Source organism: Coregonus lavaretus, assembly GCF_964263955.1.
Source record: "Coregonus lavaretus genome assembly, chromosome: 2".
In the NCBI taxonomy this organism is placed as follows: domain Eukaryota; kingdom Metazoa; phylum Chordata; class Actinopteri; order Salmoniformes; family Salmonidae; genus Coregonus; species Coregonus lavaretus.
The window spans coordinates 61,771,644-61,785,337 of record NC_139989.1 but is presented as its reverse complement, the minus strand read 5'-3'; the positions used below and the strand labels follow the sequence as shown (position 1 = coordinate 61,785,337).

General features: G+C 41.9%; 1 protein-coding gene across 1 annotated transcript; it reads right to left on the bottom strand.

Moving 5' to 3' along the window:
* Positions 1-257: 257 nt before the first annotated feature.
* LOC311148595 (uncharacterized protein) lies at positions 258-13,313 on the bottom strand. The gene is made up of 3 exons (XM_084185576.1): positions 13,064-13,313; positions 3,047-3,230; positions 258-2,632 (listed from the first exon to the last, which is right to left on the bottom strand). Exons 1-3 carry the CDS (start codon positions 13,073-13,075, stop codon positions 1,806-1,808), a joined length of 1,023 nt encoding a protein of 340 aa, XP_084041702.1. The 5' UTR covers positions 13,076-13,313; the 3' UTR covers positions 258-1,805.
* Between the last annotated feature and the right edge of the window lie 381 nt (positions 13,314-13,694).

Below are 13,694 nucleotides of genomic sequence, written 5' to 3'. Positions count from 1 at the left end.
ATGGAAAAGTGATTACTATAACAATTTAACATTTTATATTACCTGACAAGATATTACATTTACCGGTTTTATTACATTACAAATCTAAAAGTTATTACATTAACCGTTGTTACAAGACACAGTATGCATAGTTCTTGCCTTGACCTCATGGATATTATTATCCAATGTATCATTGATTAGTTTTAGGGTCATTTTAATCAATTTAGATCATTATTATAAAAATATCAAATTAAAGTGATAACTTCTTGTTTAGAAGATAATGGATGAATTTATTGATGAATTGAATACATGAATATACACCTATTGTTGAAACATTACTCTACATAATGACATTTAATAATAATAGTATCATGAGTATATGAAAGAAGATACAACTATCAACATCCCCAACACACACAGGTTCACTATGACATTTTCTATGATAACATTTATCCATTTAGATCACAATGTGTGACATTACATAGACACAGGGGAGACCTGATCCTAGATCAGAGCTGCATATTATGATCCAGAGGTTACCATGGTGATCAGAATCAGTCAACTGTTTAAGAATGGGAGATGGATATGACTGTTCACTAGATGTTTTCTATTGATCCTATATTTAGGGATCTGGAACCGGTGTCGGATAGGAGGGAGATGAAATACGGCACATTTTTACTTTTTGGTGTTTTCTCATTGGCCCTAAATGAACAAAGCTCTTCCCACATATATCTATCTAAGGTTTCTCTCCAGTGTGTGTTCGCAGGTGTGAATTCAGGTTCCCTAATTGACTGAAGCTCTTTCCACAACGATCACAGCTGTAAGGCTTCTCTCCTGTGTGTGTTCGCTGGTGTGAATTCAGATTCCCTGATCGAGCAAAGCCCTTCCCACACTGATCACAGCTATAAGGCTTCTCTCCAGTGTGTATGCGCTTGTGTCTAGTCAGAGTTACTGATCGAGCAAAGCTCTTCCCACACTGATCACAGCTAAAAGGTTTCTCTCCAGTGTGTGTTAGCTGGTGTGAATTCCGGTTCCCTGAATGACTGAAGCTCTTCCCACACTGACCACAGATATAAGGCTTCTCTCCTGTGTGTATGCGCTGGTGTCTATTCAGGAATACTGATCGAGAAAAGCTCTTCCCACACTGATCACAGCTATAAGGCTTCTCTCCTGTGTGTGATCGCATGTGTCTAGTCAGCTCTCCTGAGCAAGCAAAGCTCTTCCCACACTGATCACAGCTATAAGGCTTCTCTCCAGTGTGTGTTCGCAGATGTATAGTCAGTTGGCCTGAATGTTTGAAGCTTTTTCCACACTGATCACAGCTAAAAGGTTTCTCTCCAGTGTGTGTTCGCTTGTGTGAAATCAGGTTCCCTGAATGACTGAAGCTCTTCCCACAATGACCACAGATATAAGGCTTCTCTCCTGTGTGTGTTCGCAGGTGTATGGTCAGCTCTCCTGAGCAAGCAAAGCTCTTCCCACACTGATCACAGTTATAAGGCTTCTCTCCAGTGTGTGTTCGCAGGTGTATAGTCAGTTGGCCTGACTGATTGAAGCTTTTTCCACACTGATCACAGCTATAAGGCTTCTCTCCAGTGTGTGTTCGCAGGTGTATAGTCAGTTGGCCTGACTGATTGAAGCTTTTTCCACACTGATCACAGCTAAAAGGTTTCTCTCTAGTGTGTGTTCGCTGATGTGAATTCAGGTTCCCTGAATGACTGAAGCTCTTCCCACAATGACCACAGATATAAGGCTTCTCTCCTGTGTGTGTTCGCAGGTGTATAGTCAGCTCTCCTGAGCAAGCAAAGCTCTTCCCACACTGATCACAGCTAAAAGGTTTCTCTCCAGTGTGTGTTCGCTGGTGTGAATTCAGGTTCCCTGATTGCCTGAAGCTCTTCCCACAATGACCACAGATATAAGGCTTCTCTCCTGTGTGTATGCGCTGGTGTAGTCAGCTGGCCTGACTGAGCAAAGCTCTTCCCACAATGACCACAGATATAAGGCTTCTCTCCTGTGTGTATGCGCTGGTGTATAGTCAGGGAAAAAGCTACAGCAAAGATCTTCCCACAATGATCACAGCTAAAAGGTTTCTCTCCAGTGTGTGTTCGCTGGTGTGAATTCAGGTTCCCTGATTGGCTGAAGCTCTTCTCACAATGACCACAGATATAAGGCTTCTCTCCTGTGTGTATGTGCTGGTGTGTAGTCAGATGTGCTGATCGAGCAAAGCCCTTCCCACACAGATGACAGCTATAAGGTTTCTCTCCAGTGTGTGTTAGCTTGTGTATGTTTAGGGCTCCCAAAAAAGCAAAGCTTTTCCCACAATCAAGGCAGGGGTAAGGCCTCTCCCCTGTATGAATTCGCTGATGAAATTTTAAGGTTTGAGAGGCAGTGAAACTCTTCCCACACTGAGAGCAGCAGTACGGTTTCTCTCTGTTGTTAATCCGCTGTTGAATAATGATTCCACTCCGGCTTCTGAAACTCTTCCCACAGTCAGATGACCAGTGGTGAGGTTTCTTCCTTGAACGTCTCTGCTGGTGTTTCTTGAGATGTTCTGATCTGGAGAGACTCTTCTCTGTCTCGTCAGCAACATTAAGTGGTTGAGGCTCCCCAGATGATAAGCCCCTCCCACTGAGAGAACGACGGTTTGGGGTGTCCCCTGTGAAACAAAGAGATTGAATAACTCGTTTTTGGAAATATGGGTCCATAAACAAATACTATAACAATGTTCATAAATGTGTTATTTAGCAGACGCTTTTATCCAGAGCGACTTAAAGGAGCAATTAGGGTTAAGTAACTTGCTCAAGGGCACATCGACAGATTTTCCACCTAGTCGGCTCAGAGATCCAAACCAGAAACCTTTCAATTTGTGGCCCAACGCTCTTAACCACTAGACTACCTGCCGCCCTTATCATCAATATACACTCAGGCCAGTTTTTTAGGTACACCTCCCTCCATTCACAAAATTGGATCGACAATTAACTGTCCACTGAGTGTTTTACTGTTTATAAATCAATTAACAGAAGTTGCAGAATCAGATTGTAGTCTAATCCACACACCCCATTGTTCTTACTTGATGCAATAACATCTCCATCACCCTCCTCGTGTCCTTCTCTTACAATTCCACTCTGCCCTGGTGTTTTCCTGCAGTCGACCAGCCACACAGACACTCTCTTCAGACCCAGCAGTAAGGCGCTACCGGGAGAGTTGTGACCAGGGGACTCCGGCAGGGTGGAGGGGGACGGGCTAGCTCTGTCCTGGTGACCACAGGAAGTATTGTACATAGAATATCATTAGACCAAACATTTGATTACTTTAGTCTAAATCTCAGATTGATTGGGTGCATCCTTAAAATATCTCCTTTCTCCTGAAGTGTGCAATCGTTCACTACTTTCCACAAATGTACAGTTTTTTCAAATCACTTTTTGAAAGATGCTAACATCTGCGAAAACGTGATTTGTTCAAATAACCAGTGAGGAAAAACCTAAACACCTGAACTACTGCTACTCATTATCCCACTATTGGAGCATGTTGAGAAAAATGTCAGTCTTATAGTTTCAGTATCCTTATACACTACATTAATAGAAGAAACCATCAGATATAGGGGTATTGTGGCATGTAGCAGAAGCCTACAGTAAAAAGGTATTGGTGTAGCTTTGTGCAATTTCTGCCCCATGCAACATTGCTCAAGATCAACTTTTCTGTGACTTGTTACTGTAACAGCATCATCATCATCTAAAATCAGCTTACAGTGTAACAATATTCAGATAATGAGTGGAATAAACTAATTTACCACCCAAGTATTTCAGCAGTGCATTGTACACTACACCATCATTTGAAATGGTAGCACAGTGACCCACTTTGCCCTACTGTATAGAAGCACACTGGCTGAAGAAGGATAATGTAGGTTTTATAGCCAAATCCATAAATGATTTGGTTTTACCTTCCAACATTAATTAAATTAATGTCAATTCATACAGTTTTCAAACTGTACGTAAACTAGACACTATACAATTTTGCCTTCGTAGTTCAGTTTTTAGCAGTTTGATGAAATTACAGTTAAATGTATTGTTAACAAATTACAGGAAAATATTTTCAAAAGTAATCAATTGAAAATGGCCTAAGAGTTTTGAAACCTATTTTTGTGCTTAGAGTTGTGAAAATGTACCACATACCTGTGAAAATCGAAACTACCAGAAAAGTCATGGGCTAGTGGGAGTATCCACCATATGTTTTATACCAGTCATTTCCTTTCAAATCAGTGAAGGGAAGTGAACAAGTGCACACTTTGGGAGGACGGAAAGACAATTTGGGATTCAATAACATAGTATCAAGGCAGAAGTGGAGCTAGTGTGAGGGCCATGTGGGCGACTAAAATAATAATACATGTAAGCCTACCAACAAACAAACAAAAATATTATGTAACACTATAAAACATTATGTAACACTATAAAACATTATGTGACACTATAAAACATTATGTGACACTATAAAACATCATTCACAAAGATGCACCATTTCCTGGTTGCTACATTTTTTACAGTTCGCCTAATTTCTGTTTATGTGACAAAACAAGCAAGTACAGTGTAGATAATCATTGTAGCATCTAAACCGCTGTGAAATATATTTTCCATAACCAAACTATTGTATTTTCAGCTGTTTGAAGCTGGTGTACAAAACCGAAAGTAAAATAATCTAAATCTGTTTGTCACACATAATATACACGCAAAAAAAAGTATTTAGTCAGCCACCAATTGTGCAAGTTCTCCCACTTAAAAAGATGAGGCCTGTAATTTTCATCATAGGTACACGTCAACTATGACAGACAAATTGAGAATTTTTTTTCCAGAAAATCACATTATAGGATGTTTTATGAATTTATTTGCAAATTATGGTGGAAAATAAGTATTTGGTCACCTACAAACAAGCAAGATTTCTGGCTCTCACAGACCTGTAACTTCTTCTTTAAGAGGCTCCTCTGTCCTCCACTCGTTACCTGTATTAATGGCACCTGTTTGAACTTGTTATCAGTATAAAAGACACCTGTCCACAACCTCTAACAGTCACACTCCAAACTCCACTATGGCCAAGACCAAAGAGCTGTCAAAGGACACCAGAAACAAAATTGTAGACCTGCACCAAGCTGGGAAGACTGAATCTGCAATAGGTAAGCAGCTTGGTTTGAAGAAATCAACTGTGGGAGCAATTATTAGGAAATGGAAGACATACAAGACCACTGATAATCTCCCTCGATCTGGGGCTCCACGCAAGATCTCACCCCGTGTGGTCAAAATGATCACAAGAACGGTGAGCAAAAATCCCAGAACCACACGGGGGGACCTAGTGAATGACCTGCAGAGAGCTGGGACCAAAGTAACAAAGCCTACCATCAGTAACACACTACGCCGCCAGGGACTCAAATGCTGCAGTGCCAGACGTGTCCCCCTGCTTAAGCCAGTACATGTCCAGGCCCGTCTGAAGTTTGCTAGAGTGCATTTTGATGATCCAGAAGAGGATTGGGAGAATGTCATATGGTCAGATGAAACCAAAATAGAACTTTTTGGTAAAAACTCAACTCGTCGTGTTTGGAGGACAAAGAATGCTGAGTTGCATCCAAAGAACACCAAACCTACTGTGAAGCATGGGGGTGGAAACATCATGCTTTGGGGCTGTTTTTCTGCAAAGGGACCAGGACGACTGATCCGTGTAAAGGAAAGAATGAATGGGGCCATGTATCGTGAGATTTTGAGTGAAAACCTCCTTCCATCAGCAAGGGCATTTTTTTATTATTTTTTATTTCACCTTTATTTAACCAGGTAAACCAGTTGAGAACAGGTTCTCATTTACAACTGCGACCTGGCCAAGATAAAGCAAAGCAGTGCAATAAAAACAACACAGAGTTACATATGGGGTAAAAAAACAAAGTCAAAAATACAACAGAGAATATATATACAGTGTGTGCAAATGTAGCAAGTTATGGAGGTAAGGCAATAAATAGGCTATAGTGCAGAATAATTACAATAGTATTAACACTGGAATGCTAGATGTGCAAGAGATTATGTGCAAATAGAGATACTGGGGTGCAAAATAGCAAAATAAATAACAATATAGGGATGAGGTAGTTGGGTGGGCTAATTTCAGATGGGCTGTGTACAGGTGCAGTGATCGGTAAGGTGCTCTGACAACTGATGCTTAAAGTTATTGAGGGAGATAAGAGTCTCCAGCTTCAGAGATTTTTGCAATTCGTTCCAGTCATTGGCAGCAGAGAACTGGAAGGAATGGCGGCCAAAGGAGGTGTTGGCTTTGGGAATGACCAGTGAGATATACCTGCTGGAGCGCAGACTACGGGTGGGTGCTGCTATGGTGACCAATGAGCTAAGATAAGGCGGGGATTTGCCTAGCAGTGATTTATAGATGGCCTGGAGCCAGTGGGTTTGACGACGAACATGTAGTGAGGACCAGCCAACAAGAGCATACAGGTCACAGTGGTGGGTAGTGTATGGGGCTTTGGAGACAAAACGGATGGCACTGTGATAGACTACATCCAATTTGCTGAGTAGAGTGTTGGAGGCTATTTTGTAAATGACATCGCCGAAGTCAAGGATCGGTAGGATAGTCAGTTTTACGAGGGCATGTTTGGCAGCATGAGTGAAGGAGGCTTTGTTGCGAAATAGGAAGCCGATTCTAGATTTAACTTTGGATTGGAGATTCTTTATGTGAGTCTGGAAGTTGAGTTTACAGTCTAACCAGACACCTAGGTATTTGTAGTTGTCCACATACTCTAGGTCAGACCCGTCGAGAGTGGTGATTCTAGTCGGGTGGGCGGGTGCCAGCAGCGTTCGATTGAAAAGCATGCATTTAGTTTTACTAGTGTTTAAGAGCAGTTGGAGGCTACTGAAGGATTGTTGTATGGCATTGAAGCTCGTTTGGAGGTTTGTTAACACAGTGTCCAATGAAGGGCCAGATGTATACAAAATGGTGTCGTCTGCGTAGAGGTGGATCTGAGAGTCACCAGCAGCAAGAGCGACATCATTGATATACACAGAGAAAAGTGTCGGCCCAAGAATTGAACCCTGTGGCACCCCCATAGAGACTGCCATAGGTCCAGACAACAGGCCCTCCGATTTGACACACTGAACTCTATCTGAGAAGTAGTTGGTGAACCAGGCGAGGCAGTCATTTGAGAAACCAAGGCTATTTAGTCTGCCAATAAGAATGCGGTGGTTGACAGAGTCGAAAGCCTTGGCCAGGTCGATGAAGACGGCTGCACAGTACTGTCTATTATCGATCGCGGTTATAATATCGTTTATGACCTTGAGCGTGGCTGAAGTGCACCCGTGACCAGCTCGGAAACCGGATTGCATAGCGGAGAAGGTACGGTGGTATTCGAAATGGTCGGTGATCTGTTTGTTAACTTGGCTTTCAAATACTTTCGAAAGGCAGGGCAGGATGGATATAGGTCTGTAGCAGTTTGGATCTAGAGTGTCACCCCCTTTGAAGAGGGGGATGACCGCGGCAGCTTTCCAATCTCTGGGGATCTCAGACGTTATGAAAGAGAGGTTGAACAGACTAGTAATAGGGGTTGCGACAATTTCGGCGGCTAGTTTTAGAAAGAAAGGGTCCAGATTGTCTAGCCCAGCTGATTTGTAGGGGTCCAGATTTTTCAGCGCTTTCAAAACATCAGCTGTCTGAATTTGTGTGAAGGAGAAGCGGGGGGGGCATGGGCAAGTTGCAGCAGAGGGTGCAGAGTTGGTGGCCGGGTTAGTGGTAGCCAGATGGAAAGCATGGCCAGCTGTAGCAAAATGCTTGTTGAAATTCTCGATTATTGTAGATTTATCGGTGGTGATAGTGTTTCCTAGCCTCAGTGCAGTGGGCAGCTGGGAGGAAGTGCTCTTATTCTCCATGGACTTTACAGTGTCCCAAAACTTTTTGGAGTTAGTGCTACAGGATGCAAATTTCTGTTTGAAAAAGTTAGCCTTTGCTTTCCTGACTGCTTGTGTATATTGGTTCCTAACTTCCCTGAAAAGTTGCATATCGCGGGGGCTATTTGATGCTAATGCTGTACCCCACAGGATGTTTTTGTGCTGGTCAAGGGCAGTCAAGTCTGAGGAGAACCAGGGGCTATATCGGTTCTTATTTCTGTATTTTTTGAATGGGGCATGTTTATTTAAGATTGAGAGGAAATTACTTTTAAGGAACAACCAGGCATCCTCTACTGATGGAATGAGATCTATATCCATCCAGGATTCCTGGGCCAGGTCAATTAGGAAGGCATGCTCGCTAAAGTGTTTTAGGGAGCGTTTGACAGTGATGAGGGGTGGTCGTTTGACCGCGGACCCGTTACGGACGCAGGCAATAAGGCAGTGATCGCTGAGATCCTGGTTGAAGACAGCTGAGGTGTATTTAGAGGGTATGTTAGTCAGGATGATATCTATGAGGGTACCCATGTTTACGGATTTAGGGTTGTACCTGGTAGGTTCGTTGATAATTTGCGTGAGGTTGAGGGCATCTAGCTTGGATTGTAGGATGGCTGGGGTATTAAGCATATCCCAATTTAGGTCACCAAGCAGTACAAACTCTGAGGATAAATGGGGGGCAATCAATTCACATATGGTGTCCAGGGCACAGCTGGGGGCTGAGGGGGGTCTGTAGCAAGCGGCAACAGTGAGAGACTTATTTCTGGAAAGGTGGATTTTTAGAAGTAGAAGCTCAAACTGTTTGGGCACAGACCTGGATAGTATGATAGAGCTCTGCAGGCTCTCTCTACAGTAGATTGCAACTCCACCCCCTTTGGCAGTTCTATCTAGACGGAAAATGTTATAGTTGGGGATGGAAATTTCAGAATTTTTGGTGGCCTTCCTGAGCCAGGATTCAGACACTGCTAGAACATCAGGGTTGGCAGAGTGTGCTAACGCAGTGAATAACTCAAACTTAGGAAGTAGACTTCTGATATTTATGTGCAAGAAACCAAGACTTTTGCGATTACAGAAGTCATCAAATGATAGCGCCTGGGGAGTAGGAGTGATACTGAGGGCTGCAGGGCCTGGGTTAGCCTCTACATCACCAGAGGAACAGAGGAGGACTAGAATAAGGATACGGCTAAAGGCTTTAAGAACTGGTCTTCTAGTGCGTTGGGTACATAGAATAAAGGGGGCAGATTTCCGGGTGTTATAGAAAAGATTCAGGGCATTATGTACAGAGGATATGGAAGGATATGAGTAAAGTGGAGGTAAACCTAAGCGTTGGGTAACAATGAAAGAGATAGCATCGCTGGAGGCATCAATTGAGTCGGTCTCCGCGTGTATAGGGGGAGGGGCAAAGGAGCTATCTAAGGCAGGTTTAGCTAGGCTGGGGGGTCTACAGTGATATAGTAAAATTAGAAATAACCGAAACAACAATAAACTAACCATGTTTGGGCTGAGGCTAAACATAAACAGGATGTAGTACCGTAAAAAGGAACAGTCCAGCAGACATCAGCTGTATAGCTGAGTTATCATAAGGTCCGGTGGTAAACTAGTGAGTAAGAGGCCACGGCTAGCGTGTGCTAGCGGGCCGGGGCTAGCAGATGGATGGAATCTTCGTGGTTAACGTCGTAACCACATCAGACGATTTCGTCGGCAGACCAGTCGTGTAGGATCGGCGGGGCTCCGTGTCAACACTAGGTGGTCCCGTCCGGTTGACAGAGAGGTAGATAGCCGGGAGATGGGCCTAGCTCAGGATGATTAGCCAGACCACAGCGTCCGTTTTGTTGTAGCTAGCTGATAGCGATGAATCCGGAGTTAAAGGTCCAGTGATTCAGTGATTCCGGCGGAAAAACTGATATGTTCTGGGTCGATAACGCGCTGTGCAGACTGGCCGAATATCCGGTGATTAATGTCTAGTGATTAAAATTAATCCCGCAGAAAATATCCAATGTTCTGGGTGAAATACCGCTAGCTGAGGCTAATAGCAAGTAGCTAGTTAGCTGGCTAGCTGGTTTCAACTGGAGATTCTAGATTCTAGATAAAGGTAAGTCAATAATAGAATCCGTTCCACATTGAGTGAGGCGGGTTGCAGGAAAGTATATTTTGTAGAAGGATGAAAAGTCTGATATGGAAATATGTACGAAAAATACAGAAAAATTGGGTATTTACAGGCTATTTACAGACATACGATAAAAACACAACTGCACTACTACGCCATCTTGGAAAAAGCATTGAAGATGAAACGTGGCTGGGTCTTTCAGCATGACAATGATCCCAAACACACCGCCCGGGCAACAAAGGAGTGGCTTCGTAAGAAGCATTTCAAGGTCCTGGAGTGGCCTAGCCAGTCTCCAGATCTCAACCCCATAGAAAATCTTTGGAGGGAGTTGAAAGTCTGTGTTGCCCAGCGACAGCCCCCAAACATCACTGCTCTAGAGGAGATCTGCATGGAGGAATGGGCCAAAATACCAGCAACAGTGTGTGAAAACCTTGTGAAGACTTATAGAAAACGTTTGACCTGTGTCATTGCCAACAAAGGGTATATAACAAAGTATTGAGAAACTTTTGTTATTGACCAAATACTTATTTTCCACCATAATTTGCAAATTAATTCATTAAAAATCCTACAATGTGATTTTCTGGATTTTTTTACCTCATTTTGTCTGTCATAGTTGACATGTACCTATGATGAAAATTACAGGCCTCTCTCATCTTTTTAAGTGGGAGAACTTGCACAATTGGTGGCTGACTAAATACTTTTTTCCCCCACTGTATATGATATTGAGATTACTCCTAATATCACACATGGACATTCCCTATGGTCAAATATGGAATCATTCAATATACTGAGATATGTGACACCCTATTTTCTCTCCTCATGTTGACAAATTCTGACTATATACACTAGCAGTGAAAAGTTTTAGAACACCTACTCATTAAAGGGTTTTTCTTTATTTTTACTATTTTCTACATTGCAGAATAATAGTGAAGACATCAAAACTATGAAGGAACACATATGGAATCATGCAGTAACCAAAATGTTTTAATTTATATTTGAGATTCTTCAAATAGCCACCCTTTGCCTTGATGACAGCTTTGCACACTCTAGGCATTCTCTCAACCAGCTTCACCTGGAACGCTTTTCCAACAGTTGTGAAGGAGTTCCCACATATGCTGAGCACTTGTTGGTTGCTTTTCCTTCACTCTGCAGTCCGACTCATCCCAAAACATCTCAATTTTGTTGAGGTAAGGGGATTGTGGAGGCCAGGTCATCTGATGCAGCAGTCCATCACTCTCCTTCTTGGTAAAATAGCCCTTACACAGCCTGGAGGTGTGTTGGGTCATTGTCCTGTTGAAAAACAAATGATAGTCCCACTAAGCCCAAATCAGATGGGATGGCGTATCACCGCAGAATGCTGTGGTAGCCATGCTGGTTAAGTGTGCCTTGAATTCTAAATAAATCACAGACAGTGTCACCAGCAAAGCACCCCCACACCATAACACCTCCTCCATGCTTTACGGTGGGAAATACACATGTGGAGATCATCCGTTCACCCACACCGCGTCTCACAAATACACGGTGGTTGGAACCAAAAATCTCCAATTTGGACTCCAGACCAAAGGAAACATTTTCACCGGTCTAATGTCCATTGCTCATGTTTCTAGGCCCAAGCAAGTCTCTTCTTCTCATTTGTGTCCTTTAGTAGTGGTTTCTTTGCAGCAATTCAACCATGAAGGCCTGATTCACAGAGTCCCCTCTGAAATGTTGATGTTGAGATGTGTCTGTTACTTGAACTCTGTGAATCATTTATTTGGGCTGCAATTTCTGAGGCTGGTAACTCTAAAGAACTTATCCTCTGCAGCAGAGGTTACTCTGGGTCTTCCATTCCTGTGGCGGTCCTCATGAGAGCCAGTTTCATCATTGCGCTTGATGGTTTTTGCGACTGCACTTAAAGAAACGTTCAAAGTTCTTGAAATTGTCCGGATTGACTGACCTTCATGTGTTAAAGTAATGATGGACTGTCATTTCGCTTTGCTTATTTGAGCTGTTCTTACCATAATATGGACTTGGTCTTTTACCAAATAGGGCTATCTTCTGTATACCCTACCCCCCTCCCACCCCCACTTGAATGAGTAGGTGTTCTAAAACTTTTGAACAGTAGTGTACATTGCAAATCTGTGTTTCCTCAGCACATTCAAGACATGAAGCTTCTCTTGGTTGAGGTCCATATATGGATATTGATATATGGATCTTGATATGCTGAAAATAAGGAGGATTTCTGAAGCATTTCTGAGTTTTCTGCAAAGGCTCAATAATTAGACAAACATATTTGTCTTATGCACAAATCATTTTTGGATTTCGTCCAGATATCATACATGGTTTGGCCAGATATTGACTCATTATATATCCTGAGATAGGCCTATGTAGACACCTTACTTTCTCAATATGATGACACATACTGACAGTAGGACTACATAGTATATTTTCTCAGCACATACAATGCATATTATCTTGCCTGAGGTCCACATCAGGATCTTGATATGCTAAATAAGGACAATTTCTGATGCTTATTTGAGCTGAGGACATGATCAATCATTGAACAAATATTAACTCCATATCATTATTTTACACTAGCTATCATTGTTGTATTCCCTCTGCATAAAGGCGAGCAAACACAATATAAAAGCACTAACTGGTAGCCTAGCAACAAGAATCACGTATTTTCAAATGTCATTTTTTATTTGGGCGCCACAATGAGTGTGAAAACGGTGTGGTCGAACTGACATCTGGAGAAACGAAGTGAGAAGGTGTTCGGAAAATACCTCAAAGAAGTTAACCGGTGGCTTCATAGCCTCTCAATGGCCAATACATAGCATCAGCAATCCAGGGTTTATATACATCATTGGTGTAGCTTATGCCTAATTATTTCTCCCTGGTTTTGATTGTATCATCAATCTGTGTGCGATAGGCTAGTAGGCTACTTGGATGAAATTACCCCCATGATTTATTTTGTATAAGTGTTCAAATCAAACGCGTGGATGTGGAAGAGCAAATATGAAAACTAGACCTATACATTTTATACACCACAGTTAGCATACTGCTCATAAAAGCCAACCAAACTTACCCGATCCATCATGGAAGCTACTGTATTCTTTCTTCGTTTCTTCAAATACAAAAATTGACAGTAAATGTGTACGCTACAGTTACTTTCTTTTTCACTGCGTTCAGATGAATAAAAGCTAGACCACAACTTTTTAAATGTCAAAAACTCGATTTAAATTGTGACAAATAAACGTCTCATGTAGACTAATCTTACATCGGAATATATCCTACAAAAGCCTGTGGAATTGTATTTGGTTTGAAAACATGATAAAGATGGTAACAAAGAACTTCCGGTTGATGCTTTACGGCTTCTTCTGTGGTGTTTAAGAGGTGCTGCCACCAACAGTACATAGTCTTCAACACATCTCTTCAAATGGGAGAGGCGGTTTAGGGAGTCATTTATTGCTTAAAATAAACTGTTTGTATTGCATATATATATATATATATATATATATATATATATATATATATATTAAATGAATGGCAAAATATAGGCTATATATCATTCATCTATTTAAACTGTAAATGATTAGGTGTATCACTTTTTATATGTCATCCTCAATGATCGTAAATGCATTATGTCCACCTGTGGTTGTATTGAATTTTTAAAATTTGGCTAATGAAATCAAATGTAATCTAAGGTATTTATATTA